General features: G+C 42.9%; 1 protein-coding gene across 1 annotated transcript; it reads left to right on the top strand.

The window, feature by feature from the left end:
• The first annotated feature begins 571 nt into the window (after positions 1 to 571).
• On the top strand, positions 572 to 10,240 carry eif4a3 (eukaryotic translation initiation factor 4A3). Its single transcript, XM_084685107.1, has 12 exons — positions 572 to 846; positions 1,408 to 1,480; positions 1,584 to 1,650; positions 1,756 to 1,818; positions 1,914 to 2,046; positions 7,634 to 7,714; positions 7,850 to 7,991; positions 8,895 to 9,033; positions 9,220 to 9,335; positions 9,502 to 9,609; positions 9,757 to 9,884; positions 10,031 to 10,240. The coding sequence occupies exons 1-12, from the start codon at positions 591 to 593 to the stop codon at positions 10,045 to 10,047; spliced, it is 1,323 nt and encodes a 440-aa protein (XP_084541233.1). The 5' UTR covers positions 572 to 590; the 3' UTR covers positions 10,048 to 10,240.
• Positions 10,241 to 22,513: the final 12,273 nt, after the last annotated feature.

The following is a 22,513-nucleotide window of genomic DNA, read 5'->3' as shown; positions in this document are numbered from 1 at the left end:
ACAGACACCATCAATATCCATATCTTACTTTGCTGGATTGCTTGGAACACAGGTATATTTATACACACACACATGCACATCTCCATGTTTTCAACCACTTTTAATACCTTTCTGAGTTGAGTTGACGGTTTGCCTATGCTGCATGTGTCATCCTTGTATGTTTTAATTTCGAATATAAGTAAACTCATGTTTTTATGCCTCGAATTAGTACATATTTACAGTTTGTAGGAAAATGATATTACAGGAGCAGCATTTGAGTCATGGGTTGTTTTAAGAGTTTGGAAATCATATTTTATATATCTTATCACTGATAACTGTGCATAATTTAAATGTGTAATAAATGTACTTTTAGAGAAACAATTTTTCGTTGCGTTTTTAATGAATATTGGGAGTTATAACTTTTGATGTGTTTAGAGAATATAATTTGTATCGAAATTTGTAATAAAATGCAGGAAATAGTAGTGTTGAGGCAGATCATGTCTAATATATCCATGAACAGGCTGTTTGAGGTGGAGCCGAGGGAGCTTCCACCACCCCTTTTCAACACGTCATACGTTGGTCCCTTGCTTTCGACGTCACGAGAGCGACACATGCGGCGGTCTTTTTTCGACATCGCATCTCAGACCGTGAACTGGTTAAGTTGTGGTTTGTGGTGGTATTTTGGAAATAAAGTCACTAAAGTCACTAAAGTCATGGCTGTAGCTCAAGTACCCGGTAGAAAACGACTTCTAAAGGAGGAAGACATGACCAAGATCGAGTTTGAGACCAGCGAGGAGGTCGATGTTACTCCTACATTCGACACAATGGGCCTACGAGAGGACCTTCTCCGGGGAATATACGCTTACGGTTAGTTCGGGGATTTGTCTTGACTAGAGCAGGCCCGGAGCTTGTTGAGAACCCTGACTATTTAGTTAAACTTTCAAATCACAGTGATCGTATCGAAAAATGTGCATTATGAACGGTAGCTAATGACCTCGTTCTGCGTTTACAGCTAAATTCAGCTAGCCTACCAATGTAGCTAACAAGTTCTCTCGCTACATCGTTTTCAAGCTAAGTATAGCACTAAGCTAAGTAACTGACAGCTCGTCGCTGATAGCTAACGTTACTTATATCCTTGGCTATAGGCTAGCTATTGACCATACAGGAAACTAACTAGCACGCTAGCTTTTCACTTTAAATAATTTACTTAAATAACTCCGAGGTATTTTTGTTTATTTGTTAATTGAAAGTACAACTAGCCAGTTAGCTTATTAGACACCTAGGCTGTGGAGGAGGGAAACATTTAACGCTAACTAGTGACGACGTATCTATATCCTGCTGAAATGAACAAGGCAGCACTTATTTTAGAAAACACGCTTCCATGAAATGAGTGAATAACTATTCCATTATTATTATTTGATTTTTTAGGTTTTGAGAAACCATCAGCCATTCAACAGAGAGCAATCAAACAGATCATCAAAGGCAGAGATGTCATTGCACAGTAAGGACTGGCCCAACTACACAACACAGCCACTATCATTTATACAGTACTTTGACTGGAAACCATACTGATCTACATTTGTTTCACACCCGGTCTTACTTAGGTCTCAGTCCGGTACTGGAAAGACGGCTACCTTTTGTGTTTCCGTGCTGCAGTGTCTCGATATTCAGGTATATTTGTTGTAATTATTGTAATAAATATAAAACGCCCACCTTTCCTCATAAATACAAAACCAATTCCTATATGCTAAAATATATATTTATAATGTTCTACAGGTGCGTGAAACTCAAGCTCTGATCCTGGCTCCTACCAGAGAATTGGCTGGACAGATACAAAAGGTATGTGGATGTCCTGCTAATGTCATCCTGTGCAATGGATTACATCTTCAATAAGTCTTCATTTCAACTCTGCAACTTAATGACTCCTTCACCAGGTCCTCCTTGCGCTGGGTGACTACATGAACGTTCAGTGTCATGCCTGCATCGGAGGAACTAACGTGGGTGAAGACATCCGCAAGCTGGACTATGGCCAGCACGTTGTATCTGGGACGCCCGGGAGAGTGTTTGGTGAGTCCAGACTGGCGGTTTCAGTAACTATACAGAACCAGTAACCAGGAGCGGGTTGCACACAACACTAAGTTGTTTCCTTAATTATGACACTAGGGCTGCACGATTAATCGAATTTTAATCACGATCACGGCTTCCCACAATCAAATTCACGTGATCGAGCGATATTTTAAATGCGTCATTCTGTTAATAGAACGCTCCGTATCAAAGTTATTTTTTGCAAAGCCAATCTAGCGCTCCGTAAACCAATAGGTACGTTTACATCGGCTGCATGCAACGACCAGCGAGAGTTGCCGCTTGCAGTCGCGGAGGAGTTATAAACGGCTCTGTAAAGTCTGAACATTTGTCATTTTATGTATTGGGCTATGATAAACTCTTTCTCCAATCTGTAGGCTGCAGCCGGCTACGGCGCTGCATGGAGTCGAGTTTGTACCTCCCGTTCGCACTAATACGGCGTAATCGGACACTGAAAACTGAGCTTTTCGAATACGCCCTCCTAGCCGGAGACATTTGAAAACGCCGGGTTTGCGTAGTAGGCTAGTGTGGACGGGGTCCACGGAGCTTTTCAGATACTATGACGTTCAGTTGCTATGGCATTGGGGGTAGCTTTAGCTAATGTCAAGATGAACATGGAAGGTGAAAGAAATATGCTGCTCCATCTCTATAATTTATTTACCAGTTTAGTTAGTGTAGGCTACTTCAGGTACAAGTAGGCCTATTAGACTATCATTTAATAGATAGCCTATGCGTTACTCCTACGCAGAAGGTGATTTTTGTAGCCTGCTCGGTGTGCCTGAACGATAGGGGGACAAGGCAGAGGAGACGGTTTAAACCAAACATAGAGCGGCGATTCTGGGTGAGACCTGGCTGAACAGCTAGCTGGTGGGACAATTTTAAAACACCAAATAGTATTGCCAGAGGAGTATGTAAACAGGGCACTGTGGCGGGAGGGAGGGAAGGTCAGGAGTGGCGTAACCATGACAACGATTGTCATGTACCGTGTTAGTGTGGACGGCAAACATTTAGAAATTATATGAAAACGCTAGTGTGGACGGAGATCGTTTAAAAAAAAAAAAATTCTTGATTGCATATTTTGAGTTTTATTTACATCCATTCTGCAGGTACAATACATTGTGACAATCAAATTTAATTAGGTTAAAATCAACAGATAATCGTGATAATTAATCGTGATCTCAATATTGATCAAAATAATCGTGATTATCATTTTGGCCATAAACGTGCAGCCTTATATGACACTACAGGGTAAATTCATAAGGTGAAACGTTAAGGGATTTAAAGTGGAACTGAACTGCGATTAGACACAGTGATATTATAATAGTATAAACATTTAATTACATAAAAAAATATAAAACATACAACTGTATGCCATATTCTATAAATAATCGAAATCTCTCGTGTGTAAATTATGATGTACTTGGGCGCCACCATGTTTAAATGACGTGTACATATGACGTCACGAGAATGGTTGAGCTCCATTTCAACCCGCCAAACTGCATTAAAAATGGAAGAAAATTGACCCACATACCTATCTCTGTTCATCCTATGGCGTATGCTTTCATCCGATACGTAATTATGTACCCGCAGGACCGCAGTTGTTCCATATGATGCAGAATATGTGGTTTTGTAAGAAGATATAAATATAGTTAACACTGACAGGTTGAACAACACCGAGTGGTGTATGTAGCTAGCTACTTGTCGTAACTGCACGACAATGCCAACAGACAGAATCGATCTGATCAAAGAGGCAGACCTGCATGACCTCGGTGTTGGTGGTCCACCAAAATGATCGTTCATCATTGAGCACAGGCTCTTTACCTTGCTGTGTGAGGAGAAAAACCTTTTATATTTCACCGTTGCTTATCCTAGGTGTAACCTATGAATCATTGTATGATCTGAGTAGGCTACTTATGTCATGCTATGCCAGGTTGCCTTGTGTTGTCTTGTCCGTCCTAAGAATATCAGTGCTCGGTCTGACCCTGTGTTGTTCGGTGCATCTGACAATAAAAGACTTTAACTTGAAAGTTTGGAGTGCCCTATACATAGCTGGTAAGTTTCAGTTACTAGTAGCCCCTAGCCTGACGTTGTCATACTCATAATTCTAGTCAGAATATGAGTCTGAGAACTCTCTGTTGGGCTTTGACTACGGGGCGTGTTTCAAACGAGCCTGGAAAACAAATGCCTCTTCGCTCAATTGGATAGACCTACAACCAATCAGAGCAACGTAATATGTTGTTTGTTCAAAACGAATTCAACTTAAACGCTCTTTTGTGACGTGGGTGATTACGTTACTGTTGATCATCTGTCCATCATCGTATAAAGCCCGTCCTGGCAATTTCATTGGGACGCCCAGATTCTGGTTTTCTGTAGTTGTTTCCCAATACGAGACCCTCCAGACTCCAACTTCCCGACCAAATGTTTTTGTGGGCGGGGAGAAGTTGGGCTGGCAGCCAGGCTAAGTAGCCCCTTCAAGTTGTGTGAAACTTGCTCACTGGTTGAGTTGATAACTTGTTCGCTGCTAGGTTAAACAAACTACAGTGTACGAAACGTTACGTAACGGAGCTAGCTTTGGCTACAATCAGATGTGAAATTAGGAGCTAGAGCTAGCTGCTAACAGTCATCAAGATTGACATTGATAGATTGTCAGGGAGAACAGAGGTAGAAATGTATTTAAACGAACCAGCTAAAACAAGGTGCAAAATATGATGGTTGTACAAACACATATTGGCTGGTTGTACAAACACATTTTACAAGACAGAAGGCATTAATTATCATGTCCTACCCAAGCGGCAACTGGTTATACGAAAATGGCTTGTAGCTATACAGCGCCAAAGTCAGCCAGTTGCCCCCGGATTCCGAGTTTGCAGGGATCACTTTACAGAAGTGGACTATATTTATAAACCTGTTAAATACACTAATGTTGCATACACACACTGGCGTTTTTGACACAGCTACGCTAGCTAGCCGGCAGTCACAGTACCTAACCATTCTTGTGACGTCACAGACATGACGATTCAAAGATGGCCGCACCCGGTAGTTAAGTAGTAAAGTTTTTATTAACAAATGGAACATTCAGCTGTTTTGGTTGTCAGAAAGTTTTGCGATGTTATTTTAATAATTATATGAGTCGTACTGCATAAATCGGTTCAGTTCCACTTTAATTGATTGAACGTAATTTCACAGCAGTAAAATTCGACAGTTTCCACAGAGACGGCGCTTGTTCAGTTGTATCGCTAGTGCATCACCTTACAAAAGCTAGAGCTAGCTCTAGTTTAGCTCTAGCTAGACCTATGAAAACAATTTGAAGAAAAGGAGGCAAGAAAACCAAATTGGTCAGAGGAAAATATTGTGCTTCTACAGGAATACAACACATACTAAAAAGTCAAAATGATCCACAAATAACTGGAAACAAAAAACAACGAATATCGAACGAAATTGCAACAAAAATAAACTCAAGAAGTTTGGTGAAGCGGTCAATTCAAGACATAAAATAAAAATACGATAATTTGACTTATGTCCAAAAAAGATAACCAATTACAGGAGGGAGTCAAATAAAACTGGTGATATCAACTTTACTTGTAGGTCTTGCTGCTACACAGTAACGTTTAAGTGACAGATACTTCTAACTGTGTAGCCGACACATAAATAGCCTTCATGTTTAGACTGCAGCACAATAGCCTAACAGAGTGCTATAGGTGTGGGATGGGTTAATTTATCTTCATAAACTCGGACATGTTGCGGTAAAGAGGGTCAGAAGTACCCAAGTTTTATTCTTTACTTTGTTTGCTAATAGGCTGCAAGGTGAACCACAAAAAGTATTTTAGAAAATGATTCCTGCTCCACAGTCTGCCATCTACACAATCTTTAGCTCATAAAACAGAACAAGTCATGCTAAGCTACCAAAAAAAAGTTTGTCGCTGAAATTCCGGTTGGTTGTCGATGCGTCTATGTTTTATGCAGAACTAGTTTCTTCAGAGCGTAAAGTATTTTGGTGGCACGGTTCGACACAGGTTCGTTCTATACCAATAAGGTAGCTGATTTGTCAACAGAGTGGCACGATGGATGGATATGGTTGGCACGTTACCTGGATGATCAGAAATCCGTCCGCTGACAGTGTTTTGCATGTGATACACTGCGGCTGCAAAAGTGCCTGTGAGACAGGCAGATGTTTTATTTTTGTAGGACTGTGTTGCACAGACTTATGTTGTTAATAATTGTACTTATACCAATTACCATTTGTTCATTCGTTCATTCATTAATTGTTCCACAAATGAAAACAACACTGATCAACCATAAAAAAATCTTCATGAAATATGATGTATAAAACTGTACGAAACAGAATAAGGAATAACAGATTAAGGACACTCAGTCCTCACTGTCAGTGTCAGGACAGTTATCTTCCAGTTACTCAGTTTCTTTTGTGTTGGCACAATTACAACAACATCATAAGTCTGTGCAAAAAAAAAAAAAAAAAACATCTGCTTGTCTCACAGGCACTTTTGCAGCTGCAGTGTATCACATGCAAAACACTGTCGGGCCGGATTTCTGATCATCCAGTTAACGTGCCAACCATATCCATCCATCGTGGCACTCAATCAGCTACCTTATTGGTATAGAACGATCACGTGTCGAACCGTGCCTCCAAAATCCTATAACACTCTGAAGAAACTAGTTCTGCCTAAAACATAGATGCATCGACAAACTTTTTTTTGGTAGCTTTGCACGACTCTTTCTTTTTTATGAGCTAAAGATTGTGTAGATGCCAGACTGTGGAGCGGGATGAAACGATAACAGGGTTCACCTTACGGCCTATAAGGGCTTCTGTGCAATGCTTTAACAAACTTTAAGGGAATCCTTAAGTAGCCTATAAGACCAAGATAAGGAGAAAACCTTAAGAAGACCTTAAATCTTCAGAATGTGCACAAATGGGCACACAATTTTTATTTTCAGAGATGAGCAATTTATTTGAGTTTTGTTTAAAACTTTATTGAAAATTGAAGGAGAGTAGAGTAGCGTTAACGTGTTGTAAGAACAATTGCATGCCAGGGCCATTAATATACTGGATTAGCATTCATGAGGTGCTTTGCATTGACCATTTATGGTTAAAAAAACGGGCGTGTTCAGGGCTGAGTAAAATGCTGATTCACGTACGCACACTTGTGGGTAGATTTCTAAAGGGAACATTGCTTAAAGGTGTGAGTACGCACGGTTTTTTAAATCAGATTTTTTAGGCTTTTTATTTAGGCTTTTTAGGCCATTTTAGGCTTTTGGGCGTATGTACACTTTTAGTATGAATCTTATGCACAGTTTTATAAATGAGAGCCCAGGTCTTATGCTACCTCTCTATATCAACATGGAAAAGCTGAAAGATGAACGGTTACTCCAGACAAGTATATTCATTGTATTTTGTAGTATCATCGGAGACAAGACCAATGCTTGCGTTTATTTATCATCACTGTTTATTCAGAAGAAATTATATGCATTTTCTTTAGGGAAGATAATACAAAGATGTAAGTCGCCAGCAAACCAGTCAGTGTCAGTGAGACTCAGTGTTTCTTGTGCCCTTCAGACATGATCCGCAGGAGAAGCCTGAGGACGCGTGCCATAAAGATGCTGGTTCTGGATGAGGCCGACGAAATGCTCAACAAAGGTACAAGGCAGAAGCTTTCCATTCTCTCCAGGCAACATCATTGACAATCCTCATATCCGGAAACTTGAATGACAATGTATCAGCATTTCAAAACTAGCATTGCGAGACATTTGACCTTTCAACAACCTGCCCCAGGTTTCAAAGAACAGATCTACGACGTGTATCGTTACCTGCCCCCCGCCACCCAGGTGTGCCTCATCAGTGCCACACTTCCCCATGAGATTCTGGAGATGACCAACAAGTTCATGACCGACCCTATCCGCATCCTGGTCAAACGGTGGGTAATGCCGACCGCTGTCGTTCAGCCACCAGCTCTCCTTCCTGTCAGGGCATTAGCTTTGAACAACCAATTCCACCAAGACACTACAGGACTTTCAATACATGGAATTCTTAATTAACAAGCATTTTGTTTTGTTTAGAGGTACACCCACACCAAATAATTTGTCTTGCTTGTGTAGGGATCGAAATTAACTTTTTTACTTGGTAGCACTGGTGCTCCCCACTCCCCACAAGTTAGGAGCATCTTCAAAAAAAAATGGCACCCACTGAAAAATCTAAAATCTGCATTGAAGTTAAGAACATAAAGATCAAGTTTAATTGGTTATGTAAAGTTGGATAAAACGGTAGACTGGTCACTGTATCAGTTCACAACAGGCACATACTGTGCAGTAGGCTAATTAGCGATAGTTGGTTAAAAAAATTAACAGGTCGCACCATAACAATTACCTTAATTTTCGGACCAAGGGGCACCGTTATATAATCCACAGCAGATAAATTGAATGGTGTGTACATATATAAGCTGCACTGGACTATAAGCCGCAGGTGTTTTGATGTTTCATTACCATATGTAAGGGTTTGTGCACAGAGGGGATTGTCGGGAAAGAGATGGCTGCTTGAGGAAGCTCCCATTTATTAGCCGTTAGCTGTAAAATCCATAGATTAGCCGCACCGTTATATAAGCCGCAGGGTAGAAAAATGGGACAAAAGGCGCGGCTTATAGTCTGAAAATTACGGTATTTGCACTTGCACAAATGCTCCAGATATCTTAGAAGGTTAAACAGATACATTTCTGGAGAATATGCAACCAAAATGGTTGTTAGTTTGAGCCCTGTTATGGGTGGTTTATAAAAGCGGTGTAAATTACTTGGGACTGAACCCTTTCCTGGTGTGTGACCCACAGTGATGAGTTGACTCTGGAGGGCATCAAGCAGTTCTTTGTGGCCGTGGAGAGAGAGGAGTGGAAGTTTGACACCCTGTGTGACCTCTACGACACCCTCACCATCACTCAGGCTGTCATCTTCTGCAACACCAAGAGGAAGGTCTGCAAAACTTATATGTCATAGATCACTAATGACTATCACTCATGTAAGACCAATCTTCTGTGAGCACAGTAGTTGGTTTTCCGGTGTATAACGCCGGTATATACAATAACGTACATTTTCTGGTGTTGTCAAATTGGATGAGCTTGATCTGAATGAATTTGTTGTCCACTCATCATACGGTAGGTTGATTGGCTCACAGAGAAGATGAGGGAGGCCAACTTCACCGTGTCCTCCATGCATGGAGACATGCCCCAGAAGGAGAGAGAGTCCATCATGAAGGAGTTCAGATCTGGGGCAAGGTAATGCACAGCATTGAAAATACACTGCTTTTACTGCTAGAGACCCCCTCTGAACCAAACTCTTTGCGAGGATAAAAAATGTCTTATACACAGGTTTGTCTACAGCCAAGAAGACAACCCAGGTCAAGGCGTTAGAAGTTTAACGTGTTGCTCTCCTTGTGTGTAGCCGAGTGCTGATCTCCACAGACGTGTGGGCCCGAGGTCTGGACGTGCCCCAGGTGTCTCTGATCATCAACTACGACCTGCCGAACAACAGAGAGTTGTACATCCACAGGTAGGTTCGGCACTCCCTCACTCAACATTCTTGGAACAGTCATTGAGTGAGTCTCCAAGACTGACAGTCAGAGCAATTTTTTTTCTTCATTATTTAATAAATTGCTTGGTTATTGTTTAATTTATAAAAAATGTTTTCCCGTTACAGGATTGGCCGATCAGGTCGCTACGGCCGTAAAGGTGTGGCCATCAACTTTGTGAAGAATGATGACATCCGTATCCTCCGTGATATTGAGCAGTACTACTCAACACAGATTGATGAAATGCCAATGAATGGTAAATCAGCAGTTTTCTTCTGTTTTTCTTTAAACAATAACTCTGTCTGATAAAGTAATGTAAAATTATCCATACATGGATTTTGGGGAAATTCTCATTGTATACAAAACACAATCCTAATGGAAAAATTTGTACTTGTCTTTCAGTGGCTGATTTGATCTAAGGCGACAACAAACCCATCAACAGCTTTGATTTCGCTTGGACCCCATTTATTTACTGTTTGAATTCCTGTCTCCTGCGTTTTTTTTTTTAATAGTAATTTTGGAACTTTGAAGTCTCATTGTTATGACTTGTTTTTTAGGGATATACTTACTGTACTGTCAGTTTTGTAAATAAAGAATCTTTGTTGCCCTTTCGATTGTTACTTTCCCTATAACATTTTCATGCACTGCAAATCAGTTTTTAATTTAGTCTTGGATGCGGCCATTCCAAGACTGAATGGCATAAATAGGGGTATTATTGGTGTGCTTGCTCTCAGTAAGGCACACTACTGTTATCTCATATTATAATACGGGTGGGTAATATGAACCTGCAGAGCCGGAGACGTGGGGAGCTGCAGTTTCAGGACCGCAGTTCTAGGACCCTCATTTTATCTGACAGCGCCACCTAGCTAATTGGGTGACGAAAGGCAGTGTCACTAGATCACAACAAGACAATGGTTTGCGAGAGGCAAGAAAAAAGGAAATCTCTGGCATATGTGATGATGTTTGATATGACAATTATATAGAAAGCTATAATATTTTAAAATATGTTCAAATAATAAACATTGGATAATTTAAAAAAATTAAAATCACATGAAATTAGAAACAAATGTACATATTTCATAGGTGTCAAGATCCAGAATAATTTGATAAAATGGAGAAAGCTAATTAAGGAAGATGAAATAGCCTAAAGAAAAGGTGGAAAATATATCAATGTGGACAGGTGTGATGGCTGGAGTGGCTTTAAAACGTTTTCTGGGACTACGGAGAACCAATGTACACCCTGCAACATGAGCTTTAAGGATTGAGGCACATTTGCAGATACTTGTTCTAGAGTTGCTTTGATGGGCTTAACTTCACCAAAGTGCCAAAATCATAACATACATGACATAACAAAGCATTATGTCTTGATAACATCAGTAATAACAAGCTCCTGGAGACCTGCTACAAACAACTGGCCCTGTCTTTTGTGAATCGTCAACTGGTCCTTGGAGGAACAAACAGTTCCAGCTCTGTGGAAGACCTCTACCATCTGCCTTGTTCCAAAGAAGAGCAGACCCAGACTTCCCAATGACTCCCGACCTGTAGCTCTTACATCAGTGGTAATGAAGAGTTTTGAATGTCTGATACTTTTGCAGCTACAAGAGACAGTCCAGACGATGTTCCCTCGCAGCTGCATGCCTGCGCGACCGCGCAGACCATTTGAAGGACCCACGCACTAGATTTTCCAGGCCGCGCACAAAATATAATCTGTATTTTTTTTTTATAAAACTACAACTTTTTATAAAATTGTATAAAACCAATAAATGTTCAGTTGATCGGCGAAATGCGGCAAAGCCCACTTCATACATTTCAATGTCACTCTAGACTACACTACAAGTTTTTAACAAAACAACGACCCTGGCACTCTGCTCAAGCTTTGACTGGCAACGAAAATCTGAAACGTTACCTTTACAGGCCAAAGACGTAGGTTTGCATAGGGTCCATAGGGACTAGTCACAACCAAGTTAGGGAAAGATACAATCGTTCCCACAAATATTTTTTTAATTTTCGAAATAAATATTTTGCACAATATATTTGCAAAACTCATTCGTATTATTATCTTTACTATATTCGTCACCCAGAAAAGTGAAGAAAAAAAATCCAAGTTAAACAATGCGCCCTCGAGCCTGCAGACAAGATGATGTCATTTAATTGGCTGAAGTGGCAGGCAGAGTCAGAAACACAGTGAATTGTGACTTGCAGAAAGAGAGCTGGCAGTAGGCCTACGCCAGGAAATAATAAAGCCTCATATTAGTATTTTGTTTGGTCTCAGCATTGATATTTTTGACCCTTGTGTGCTTTATAGATAGGAAAATGTCACCCAAAGAAGAGATATCAGAAGTTTTTCACCACCCAGACCAAAACATTGACCAACATTGACATCTGATCCACTGACCATGTCATCTTTCATATACTTGTAAACACTGCACATGCCTGTGTGCCTACTACATTTTGTGTGTGTCTGACACCACAAAGTCCTGGAAAAGTTACGTTATAGTCTATTTTATTTGCTATGGCTTATGCAGTCACTCAATCTCAACCACAAATGTTTAATGTTAGAGGCAAGACACAAGGACGACTATCAGGGCAGATTCAAGATATACATTGTTTATTTTACAATCCCCCCTCCAACAAATATAAAAAAAGAATGGATATTTGACTTGTCCTGACCCTTCAATATTCAAATACCACCGTAAAAGTACCACCAAATGCTGCTTAGCTCCCTTGGACTGTATGATGGAAGTGCATTAGTCTCTTTTCCTCTGCAGTGCGGTCAGTGACAGCTTGCATGTATAGTGGACGATCCTCAGTGATGCCACTCGGTCTCGCCGCCCTGTACACTGGGTCAAGTTGTCCCTGGAGCAAACGTCTGGCCTCATCAGTCCAGAAGGCAAACCTCTTTGGAGCTAGAAAGCTGACAAAAGTATCTGAATTTGAATATGAAACATCTGAAATATGTGCGTGTCAAATTTCATAAAACTGAAATATTTTGCTGTTTAATATATAATATCTGAATTATTTGTATGCCAAATTTAATAAAACTGAATTATTGTGATACAAAAATACAAATGTCTAAAATTCAGATTGCAGGAATTCAGATTGTTGAAATTCAGATTACAGTAATTCAGATTCTTGAAATTCAGATTCTTGAAATTCAGATTCTTGATATTCAGATTGCTGAAATTCAGATTGCGGAAATTCAGATTGCGGAAATTCAGATTCAGATTTTGTCTGAACCAGAGCCATAGAAAAAGAGAGTTGCGACACTTCCATAGACTCCCATTGTTATTGAGGAATGCGGAAGTAAAGCGTGTCTCACGCGACCTATAGTTCCAAACATTGTATTTTCCACCGTTGAACCCCATTCATTTTCAGTGTCTCCGAAGCAAGTTTGCTGGTAAATTGATAAAAATCCTGAATTTTTTTATATTTCAACCACCACATATCCATTGTTATTAGTAGTATTTCATATAACCAGCTTTAGATCAAATTTATCGTAAGATTATAGCGTGTTAGATTCTAAATGCAGTTAGAGCTAAACTGTAATTCTAGTAGCTAGCTAGCTATCTAACGTAGAGCCAGAGAATGTCTAATATAGAGAGAACTGCCACTCTCGGGAAACTTCCGGGTTCTGAACTGGTTGAAGTTCCATGTGAGGGCGCTAACGAGCGAGTGCAGAATGAATGGAGGTCTATGGAGCAGTACCCCTCAAAATCCAAAATTCCAGGATATAATTTTTTGTCTAGTAATTTGAATTCTGAATTCGAAAGGGGAGGCAAAAAAATACACACTGCTGGCTGTTGGATTGTTTTAAAGTTGCCTTTCTGTTCTAAAAAGGTTTTGAAAATGTCATTGACGTCATACACATCATACAACCAGTGCTACTGCTTGACGGCAAGCTCTGGTCACTTACTTTTCTCTCTCAGGGCATCGACAACACAGCTGACAGGTTAGGCTCTCCCTGTCAATACACATGCTAGAAAGAGTTTTGGCTTGCTAATGTTGTTGCTAATGTTGCTAATGCTCTGCCATTCTGATTCAGCTTCTGATGCCATCAAGCAAGAGCTCTGGTCGTATCAGTCCTTCACTAACCAATCAGCATTCATTAGCAGAATGCTAGCGTGTTATGGGCAACAACGACTCACCCTGTAAGAAATCAAAAGGACATAAGTTCTCGTTCATTCAACTTTCGACCTATAATCCATGTTGAACATGCAAAAACTACAATCAAATCGGAGATTTCTCAACGACAATCAGGCGAAAGAGACAATTTTAGCCGTTTAGCTCCATAGACTCCCATTCAACATGCACTCGCTCGCGATCACTCCCAGTGGAACTCTGGTGGAACTGCAGCCACATTCGGTACAATGGGGCTTAATAGGGAGTGGCAAGGCTCTCCTTAAACAGGCTCTGGTAGAGCTAAGCAACACTTTTACTGAAGCTATAGCTAGAGAGCACGTGTATCATAACCAGAAGTCCGTTGGTTTGGTTATAGTCTGTGAAATTAGTTCTAGTTATTGGTGTTCATTGGCATACAAAGTTAGTCTTCTCATATTAGCCTAGTTAGTAGAGCTAGCAACAATGAATGGCAGATTAAAGGATCCGAAGCAAGTTAGCTGGTAAATTGATGAAAATCCTGCATTTTTTATATATTTCAACCAACACATATCAATTGTTTTTAGTAGTATTTCATATAGCCAGCTTTGGATACAATTTATCGTAAGATTATGACTTGTTAGATTCTAATTGCAGTTAGAGCTAGACTAGGGCTAGTATCTAATGTAGAGCTAAGCAACACTTTTTCTAGGATCAAATGAAGTGCAGGAGCTCAATCATTGGACATTTTATACTGCATTTCAACCACTATAATAATTGTGTGTGTGCCTAGGCTGAGGTTTGTGAACAGCAGACATTTAGATCACTGGATCACTACAAACAAACGGAGTGGAAGAACACTGGACATTTTGTACAGTAAACAATAAAATGTTTTATTGAATTGCAGTTGGTTGCCTTGTATATTCTGTTCTATTTTTATCTATTGAACAGTTGCTGGTGATCATGGTTTGATTCAACTTGCATCAAGTACTACAGATATAAGTGGAATGATGAATTTAAAAAATACCAGTTACTTCAACAGTCAATGTTAAACGTTAAGTGGAACAATTTAGTCCTCATTAGGCTACTGTTTGGTATGTACAGTTTGTAAAGAATGGTAGCTAGCATAGCCATTTCTAGCTCTGCTTCACAATATTGCGTTATGTATTATAAATTAATGTTATACATACATGTTAATAAAGTAGCAGACATACATGATACAACAGTTCTGTTTTAGGACTAGGTCTTACAATCCCTGGTTGATTTGCACTCCTGAGATGTGAAGTGGGTTGAAGCAGACATTCGAGGTGTTTCTGGTTAAGAGTCATGGTGCTGTCTGTGGGACAAAAGGGTTGAAAAGCCTCATTGGAGTCATCAGGTGGGCACCCTCCTTCCCCGGTGTTTCGATGATAGGCCCACAACACCTCCAGAGGGCTCATCGGCAACACCTGGCGTCCCAGATGTGCCCCCCTCTGCTTTAACCCTTCTGCTCCACAGATGCTATTTTGGGGTCCAGGTGGCATCTTTCCTCTTCACCCACAGCCACCGGCTTGCCCATTCAGCAGCGCTTGAGAGGGCTTTGATGGCTTGGCGTTGGGCTTGGCCTCGAATTCCCAAATCCCTAAGCAGCCTGGTAGTTGTCTTAGCCACAAAGCCTCTGCAGCCGACTTCCACTGGGCAAACTTTGGCTTTCCAGCCACGTTGCTCAGCATCAGCTGCCAACTCAGCATACTTAAGGCTCTTTCGTTCGTAGGCCTCCTCTACAGCGTCCTCCCAGGGCACAGTCAGCTCTATGATGTACACCTTCTTAGTTGAGGAGGACCAGAGCACAAGGTCTGGTCTGAGGTTCGTAGTGGCGATCTCTGGTGGAAAGTAGAGCCTTTGACTCAGATCCACCACGAGCCTCCAGTCTCGCGCTACTCCCAGCTGACCGAGGTCTGATGTTGTACTGGCCTTGGTCTTAGTTGGCTTTGCACCTTCACAGACAAAACCTCTTGCAGATGTAGGATGGGATGATGGGGGTAGGGCATTGATGGTCGTTCTTCTGGTCTCCAGCATAGCTGCAAGGCACTTCAGCACTTGGTTGTGCCGCCAGGTGTAACGGCCTTGAGTCAGGCCTGTCTTGCAGCCAACCAGGATGTGTTTAAGGTTTGCTGAAGACGAGCAGAGTGGGCACGTTGGGTCTTCTCCGTACCATTGTTGAAGGTTACTGGGAGATGGCAAGACATCATACGTTGCTCATAAGATGAAGCTGGTGTGACATGCTTCCATATTCCACAGTTCCTTCCAAGAGAACTTCCTTCTCTCAACTCCCTCCCACCTCATCCACTGTCCCTGTTTCGATTGGGAGACAGCCTTTGCGCACCTTGTTGCCTGCTCTTGCCGGCGCACCTCCTCAACGACCAGACCTCTGCGCTGAGATGGAGCTGCCTTGTGCCAAGATGGTCCGCTCTCTCCGAGGCCAAAGCCTCCTCTCCCCTGTTGTACAAGGCCAATGATGTCACGATGCCTTAGGTCTGCCTTTGCCTGCTGTGTAGCTGCGCTTGGAGTCCATTTCCTTCCGGTCGCCAGAGTAGGAGCTGTTTGGGCTACACACGGGTCACGGGATTCCGTTAGTGTCATTTCCAGCCTTACTTTGGAGCACTTGAATTCCTCTGTAAGACTGGACACAGGCAGCTTCAGAATACCTCTTCCATACAACCCTATGTTGCTGAAGCACCTGGGAAGACCCAGCCACTTTTTGGCAAACGAGCTGATCAACCTCTCCAGTTTTTCAACCTTTGAGATAGGGACCTCATAGATGGTAAGAGGCCACATCAGCCGGGGTAGAAGACCGAATTGGAGGCACCAGAGCTTTAACCTGCCAGGAAGCAAGGACTTGTCGATTCTCTCAAGGCCGCAGATTGTGTCGTGCCTAAGCTGGTCCACTTGAACTTTGTCCTTGAGGTTGGCATCGTACCAGCGCCCTAAGCTCTTCACTGGGTTCTCTGACACTGTTGGTATGGGTTCCTCGCCGATGTAAAAGCGCTGCTCTGACAGCTTACCCTTGACAACTGATATGCTCCTGGATTTGCTTGGCTTTATCTTCATCCGGGCCCACTCGATGTTCTCCTGGAGCTTTTTCAGCAGTCGTCTAGTGCATGGCATGGTTGTTGTGAGTGTGGTCATATCATCCATGTACGCTCTGATGGGAGGGAGACGAAGACCAGCTTTGAGCTGCTGACCTCCTACCACCCATCGGGAGGCTCGGATGATGACCTCCATTGCCATGGTGAAGGCCAGAGGGGATATGGTGCATCCTGCCATGATCCCTATATCCAAACGCTGCCATGCTGTGGTGTACTCCTCAGTTGTGAGGCATAGCTGGACGTCCTGGAAATAGGATTTGACCAGAGTGGTGATAGCCTGTGGGATGCTGAACAGGTCAAATGCAGTCCACAAGAGATTATGAGGAACTGAACCAAAGGCGTTGGCGAGGTCCAAGAACACGACATGGAGATCTTTTCCCTCCTTTTTGGCAGCTTGGATTTGATGCCATATCATGTTCGTATGCTCCAAGCAACCAGAAAAGCCTGGTATCCCTGCTTTCTGCACTGTTGTGTCAATGTATTTGTTTCTGTCTAGGTACACAGCTAGCCTGTGAGCTACAATGCTGAAGAAGATCTTGCCTTCAACGTTTAGGAGGCTGATGTGTCGAAACTGGTTGATGTCAGCAGCGTCCTTCTCCTTAGGGATTAGGACGCCTCCGGCCCTTCGCCAAGCTGTTGGTATTGTTTGTTTCTGCCATGAACCACGTGATCACGTGTCGGCGAGATCAAAGCGTGTCGCAACTCTCTTTTTCTATGGCTCTGGTCTGAACTAGGCCAAAGGTGAAACAGCTTGCCTTCACAGGGAAAAGTGGACGATTTCAGAACGACCGAATATAGACATTCTCTGACCGAATTTTACCCCAGAACAAAAGCTAAGAGTTGCTCGTTGGAGGAAGAGTATGGAGCAAGTGCTTATGAAACTTGTAAAAACTTGTGTCTTCTCCTCTGCCAAAATCGGCATTTACTGTTACCAAGTGAGTCGAGATAGAGTCAGAGGGCGGCGGAGACCGATGGAAGACGCGGAACAAAGCTATAGCCTATATATTTATGTTCCGTTGTTCTCTTTTCTGTGTTGGAGTTCTTTTAAGAGCTTGATGGCATCAACATCCAGCCTGATATAAAATCATGAACTTCAATTGTGTCTCTTAATTATAATACCCACACAGAAAATCCAGGTTGAATCAAGTCACGCTAGCTAGCTAGTGTATTACTAATAGCCAATTTTGGATGGTCAAGCATATTTTTAATTGTCTCCTTATTCCTATCAAAGTCAATGTTCAGCATATGGGCTATGTTAATTTCTTAAGTGACATTTCAGATCGGTTATGGATAGTGAAATATTTGCTGTCTGAGAGATCGGACATAGTATTTAACAGCATAGATATAAGGAGTTATCTATGGTTAACAGGATCTGTAGTGCGGCCGGGTGTGATTGGATTCATTGTCCACACGTCGTCTGGAAGTCAGTTTCGATCAAATGCCAACGATCTCCATACTAGATCTTCCCGACGTATCTTCTACACATCGGGACGTATGTGTGCTATCCCAGATACTTATGTGTGATCTGGGTATTCCTCCAACTAGCAACTCAGTTTGTTCTGAGGTAAAGTTCGGTCATTCTGAAATCGTCTACTTTTTCCTGTGAAAGCAAGCTGTTTCACCTTTGGCCTAGTTCAGACAAAATCTGAATCTGAATTTCCGCAATCTGAATTTCCGCAATTTGAATTTTATCAATCTGAATTTCAAGAATCTGAATTTCAGCAATCTGAATTTCAAGAATTTGAATTACTGCAATCTGAATTTTAGAAATTTGTATTTTTGGATCACAATAATTCAGTTTTATTAAATTTGGCATACAAATAATCTTTTTAAGTTTTATGAAATTCGATACACAAATATTTCAGATGTTTCATATTCAAATTCAGATACTTTTTTCAGCTTTCTAGCTCCATAAACCATACCCTGGCCATACCCTTCAAAAATTAATATTATTAATAGAAATTATTGCAATGGAAAAGGCTAAGGCATTGTTGCACAATTGACATGAGTGAATCTGCCATGTAGAGTACTTTTTAGTGATAGTCTACTGATTGTTTATCTGTAGATGGTTGACATTAGGTTGTCATCCAATGTTTTTACATGCTGCTGATATTTGACTGAGGTTTTAGATAATATAAAAGTGACCTTCGAAGTGTTATTGGAATTAATAAACACAATGTTTCGGGTTGTCATACCCATTTCAAAATGCTCCATTAGTAAAAGACACCACCACTTCCGAATCAAAGGCATGTCAATCTGAAATGAATTTGACAGTGACTATGAGAATTTAGTTATTAATGTATCCTTTTTCTTCAAGAATAATTTGTTAGTATAGTATGTTGCAATATCTATGTATGTATGTTTTTGTTTTTTTTTGTGGGGGGGGGGTAATTTTTTTTATAAACTAACCTCCAGGAATTTCAACCCATCGTTTGTCAACTATTAACATTAAAGTTGATTTTAAAAGATTGAACTGATTAAAGATTAAACAGTTGAAATGCCAAAGATAGGCAGACAAACCGAGTGCGCGACGCCAAAGGTGTCTTGTTTCCTTCTGTCACTTCTGTCCCCTCCCCCCGAGTCCTGTCGGGAGGAGTGACTAGTAAAGCAGTAGAGCCGGCAGAACCGTGGCCCGAGCCTCAGGCCGGTATGAAGATCAACCGTAGCCATATCAGGGCTGCTTTAAAAAAGTGGTAGGGTGGGCTGGACCGTAGCCTGGGCCTATGGCCGGAAGGGTCAAAGACTGCACCGTTGCCGTGTAAGGGCCAGATGATGTGCTTTCCAAGTACATCACCAAAGGAGGGTGCTGGGGAAGCTCAGAGATGACAGGGGATCACAGGTTGTGTGCGAGGACCGAGTCTCCAGTAGTCCAGCCCCCCCTCAGTGAAGTGGTAGGCGCCGGCAGGAATGGCGGTGATGACAGTGGGGATAGGAAATAAAGAACGTATTTAACAAAAACATTAAACAGAACTGGTTAAAATAGCCAAAGATAGCAAACATATATACAAAGATAGCAAACATATATACAAAGTGCTACATCTCACTAAGAAAGCACTTGGGGCAGTACCAGTCACCAGCCCTGCTGGCACACTTACAATCCCCAAACAAGTGAGGTGGAACCAGAGCTCACAAAGTTCACACTGTACCCACTCGTAGATGGCATCCTCCACACCTGCCTCCTCACCTGAGGGAGGGGATAGGCTACGGCAGACAGCGCAGTGTCCGCCAAGCTCCTCCACTACTGCCATCTGCCTCTCCTTCTCTGCCCTCTTCCTCTCCTTTTCCTCCCTCTTCCTCTGGGCCTCCTCCCTCTTCCTGTGCCATCTCCCTCTTCCTCAGCACTTCTGCCTGTCTCCAAAGCCGAGCTTCCTCCTTCTCCTTCTCCTCTTCCTCCTGTCGGACCAGCAGCTCGTTGTACTCGTCGCTGGTGACGACCCGAGCACCAAGTGGTGGCCTCCTCCTCACCACTGGTAGCCGCTGGTCTTGACGGTTGGCCATCACAGGGGGCATTAAAATGTCTCCCCACTTGGCTGAGACCAGACCTGCTCACACCAAAGGATTGGATAGAGCAGGTCCATGGCAGGTGCAGGTTCGGCAGAAAGGGGTTGCTGCAGGGGGGGGCAGGGCTGGTGGAGGGGGCTGGGCAGGTGATGGTCGCCGTGGAGGGGGCCGGGCCAGGGGTTGGGCCGTTAGTGGGGGCTGGGCCAGGGGTTGGGCCGCCGGTAGTGGTCGCCAAGGTGGGGGCTGGGCCGGTGGTGGTCGCCGTGGTGGTTGCCGTAGTGGGGGCTGGGCCGGGGGCTGGGCCAGTGGTGGTTGCCGTGGTGGGGGCTGGGCCGGTGGAGGTTGCCGTGGTGGGGGCTGGGCCGGTGGTAGTCGCCGTGGAGGGTGCAGGTTTGACTTTGGTCAGCTGTGTCTTGTCGTAGCCCCCCCTGTTGCAGGAGAAGAGGCCTGTCCTCCTGAAGGCTGCCCTGATGTTTTCAGGCTTGGCAGCCTTAGGCCAAGCCTCCTTAAGGAGGGGGGGAAAGTTTTTTTCCCCAAAAAAACACCCCCCCTCACCAGGCCAAGACGGGCATCATCCTTGTCAAAAATCCTCTTCAAAGGACCAAACACCCCCACATCCAGTGGCTGCATGACACGAGTGGTGTGCGCAGGGAGGCACACAACCACCACCATGTTCTCTCTGCAGAACCGGATGGCTTCCCTGTGCTTATGTGGCTCCGCCTGGTCGACCACAAGGAGTAGAGGCCTCTCTGGGGGGGCATGTTTTATGAAGTGGCCAAGCCACAGGCCACTGGTCACCTGTTGCCGGTAGATGTGCTTCTTGCCCTTAGGCGCCAGCACCCGCTCTCTCGACTTGGGTTTGTCCCCAAACCCCGTCTCATCGGCATTAAAAACCAGATGAGGTGTCGTGTGGAAGCCGTGCAGGTGGAAGATCGGCTCATACAGCTAAAAAAACCCATCTATGGCTTCCTCGGTAGCCGCAAACACCCTGGCCCTGTCGATGTGACTGGGGATCCTGGTAGACAGCTCCGAGTGGCGAGCCCGGAACCGTGACCACCAGTTGTCACTCAGGCCCCGCTTCAGAATGACCAGAGATACCCTCCCTGAGGCTCTTACCATCTCCAGCGCGTAGACCTTTATGGTGGCCCGGCTCAATGGCCACCCATGGTCTGCCATCCATAAGGAGTACCTGATCAGCTCCTCCTCCTCATCCGGAGTGATGGCCAGGTTGGTGTGGGGCCCATGGGTGTACTTACCAGCCACCCAATCCTGGAGGGTTGTGGCAGGCATGCCACATTCCTTGGCCACTTCCCTCACACCCCCCCCCCCCCCCACTCACCTCTGCCATCCTTACCTCCATCTCCTGAGGGGTGTAGGTTCTCCTCCTCTTTGATTGTTTTGATGTCATGGCTGTAGAAATAGGCAGATGATTTGCGTTATCATTTGTGGCATAATAGATGAAGCTTGAGTTCTTCTAGATATTGTTTTGGCTAGTGTGCCACGGTTAGGCTACAATACGGTATATTGATGATCATATATTGATCATGCTAAGTCTACTAATAAAGGCAAAAGACACCACAGGGATTTGAACCCCGTCCTGACAAAGCAGGAGTGCCACCACTGGAGTTAAAGGGAGCACCACAGTATTACACCCTACTGTACCTGTTTTGTATTTCATAATATATTAAACAATGTTGACTATAGCATCAGTAATAACTGTTCAGTAATTTTGTTTGAAGTAAGAGAAGTATCATGTCTAAACAGTATTGTTCAGTCTTATGATTTTAGGTTGCGGCTGCATGAGACACAACATGACAGTTAAGGTTTCCTGAGGTAATTTACATTTACATTTATTCATTTAGCAGACGCTTTTATCCAAAGCGACTTCCAAGAGAGAGCTTTACAAAGTGCATAGGTCACTGATAATAACAACAAGATAACCCCAAAGCATTGCGGGTAGCCAAAACAAGAAGTACACATTGTGAACAACCAAAAAATAAGTGCTAAAGGGAGGAAACCATAAGAGCATGTAGTTAAACAAGTTAAAATTAAACAACATGAAACTCTAAGTGCAAGTGTACCTGTAGGAAAGCAATAAAAATAGGATTAACTAAAATAGAAAACAGTTTAAATCAGCTACCACTAACAAACAAGAGCAACA

This window comes from Hypomesus nipponensis, chromosome 21, assembly GCF_054491055.1.
Source record: "Hypomesus nipponensis isolate SF chromosome 21, ASM5449105v1, whole genome shotgun sequence".
NCBI lineage: Eukaryota > Metazoa > Chordata > Actinopteri > Osmeriformes > Osmeridae > Hypomesus > Hypomesus nipponensis.
The sequence above is the reverse complement of the archived record's forward strand: the minus strand, read 5'-3'. Positions and strand labels throughout refer to the sequence as shown.

Bases quoted from the DNA above. Each gene is read 5' to 3' on its own strand.
- eif4a3 (XM_084685107.1), top strand. From the start codon at position 591: ATGCGGCGGTCTTTTTTCGACATCGCATCTCAGACCGTGAACTGGTTA. The intron at 847-1,407 runs GTTAGTTCGGGG...TTGATTTTTTAG, and splicing joins CCGGGGAATATACGCTTACG to GTTTTGAGAAACCATCAGCC. The intron at 9,034-9,219 runs GTCTGCAAAACT...ATCATACGGTAG, and splicing joins TCTGCAACACCAAGAGGAAG to GTTGATTGGCTCACAGAGAA.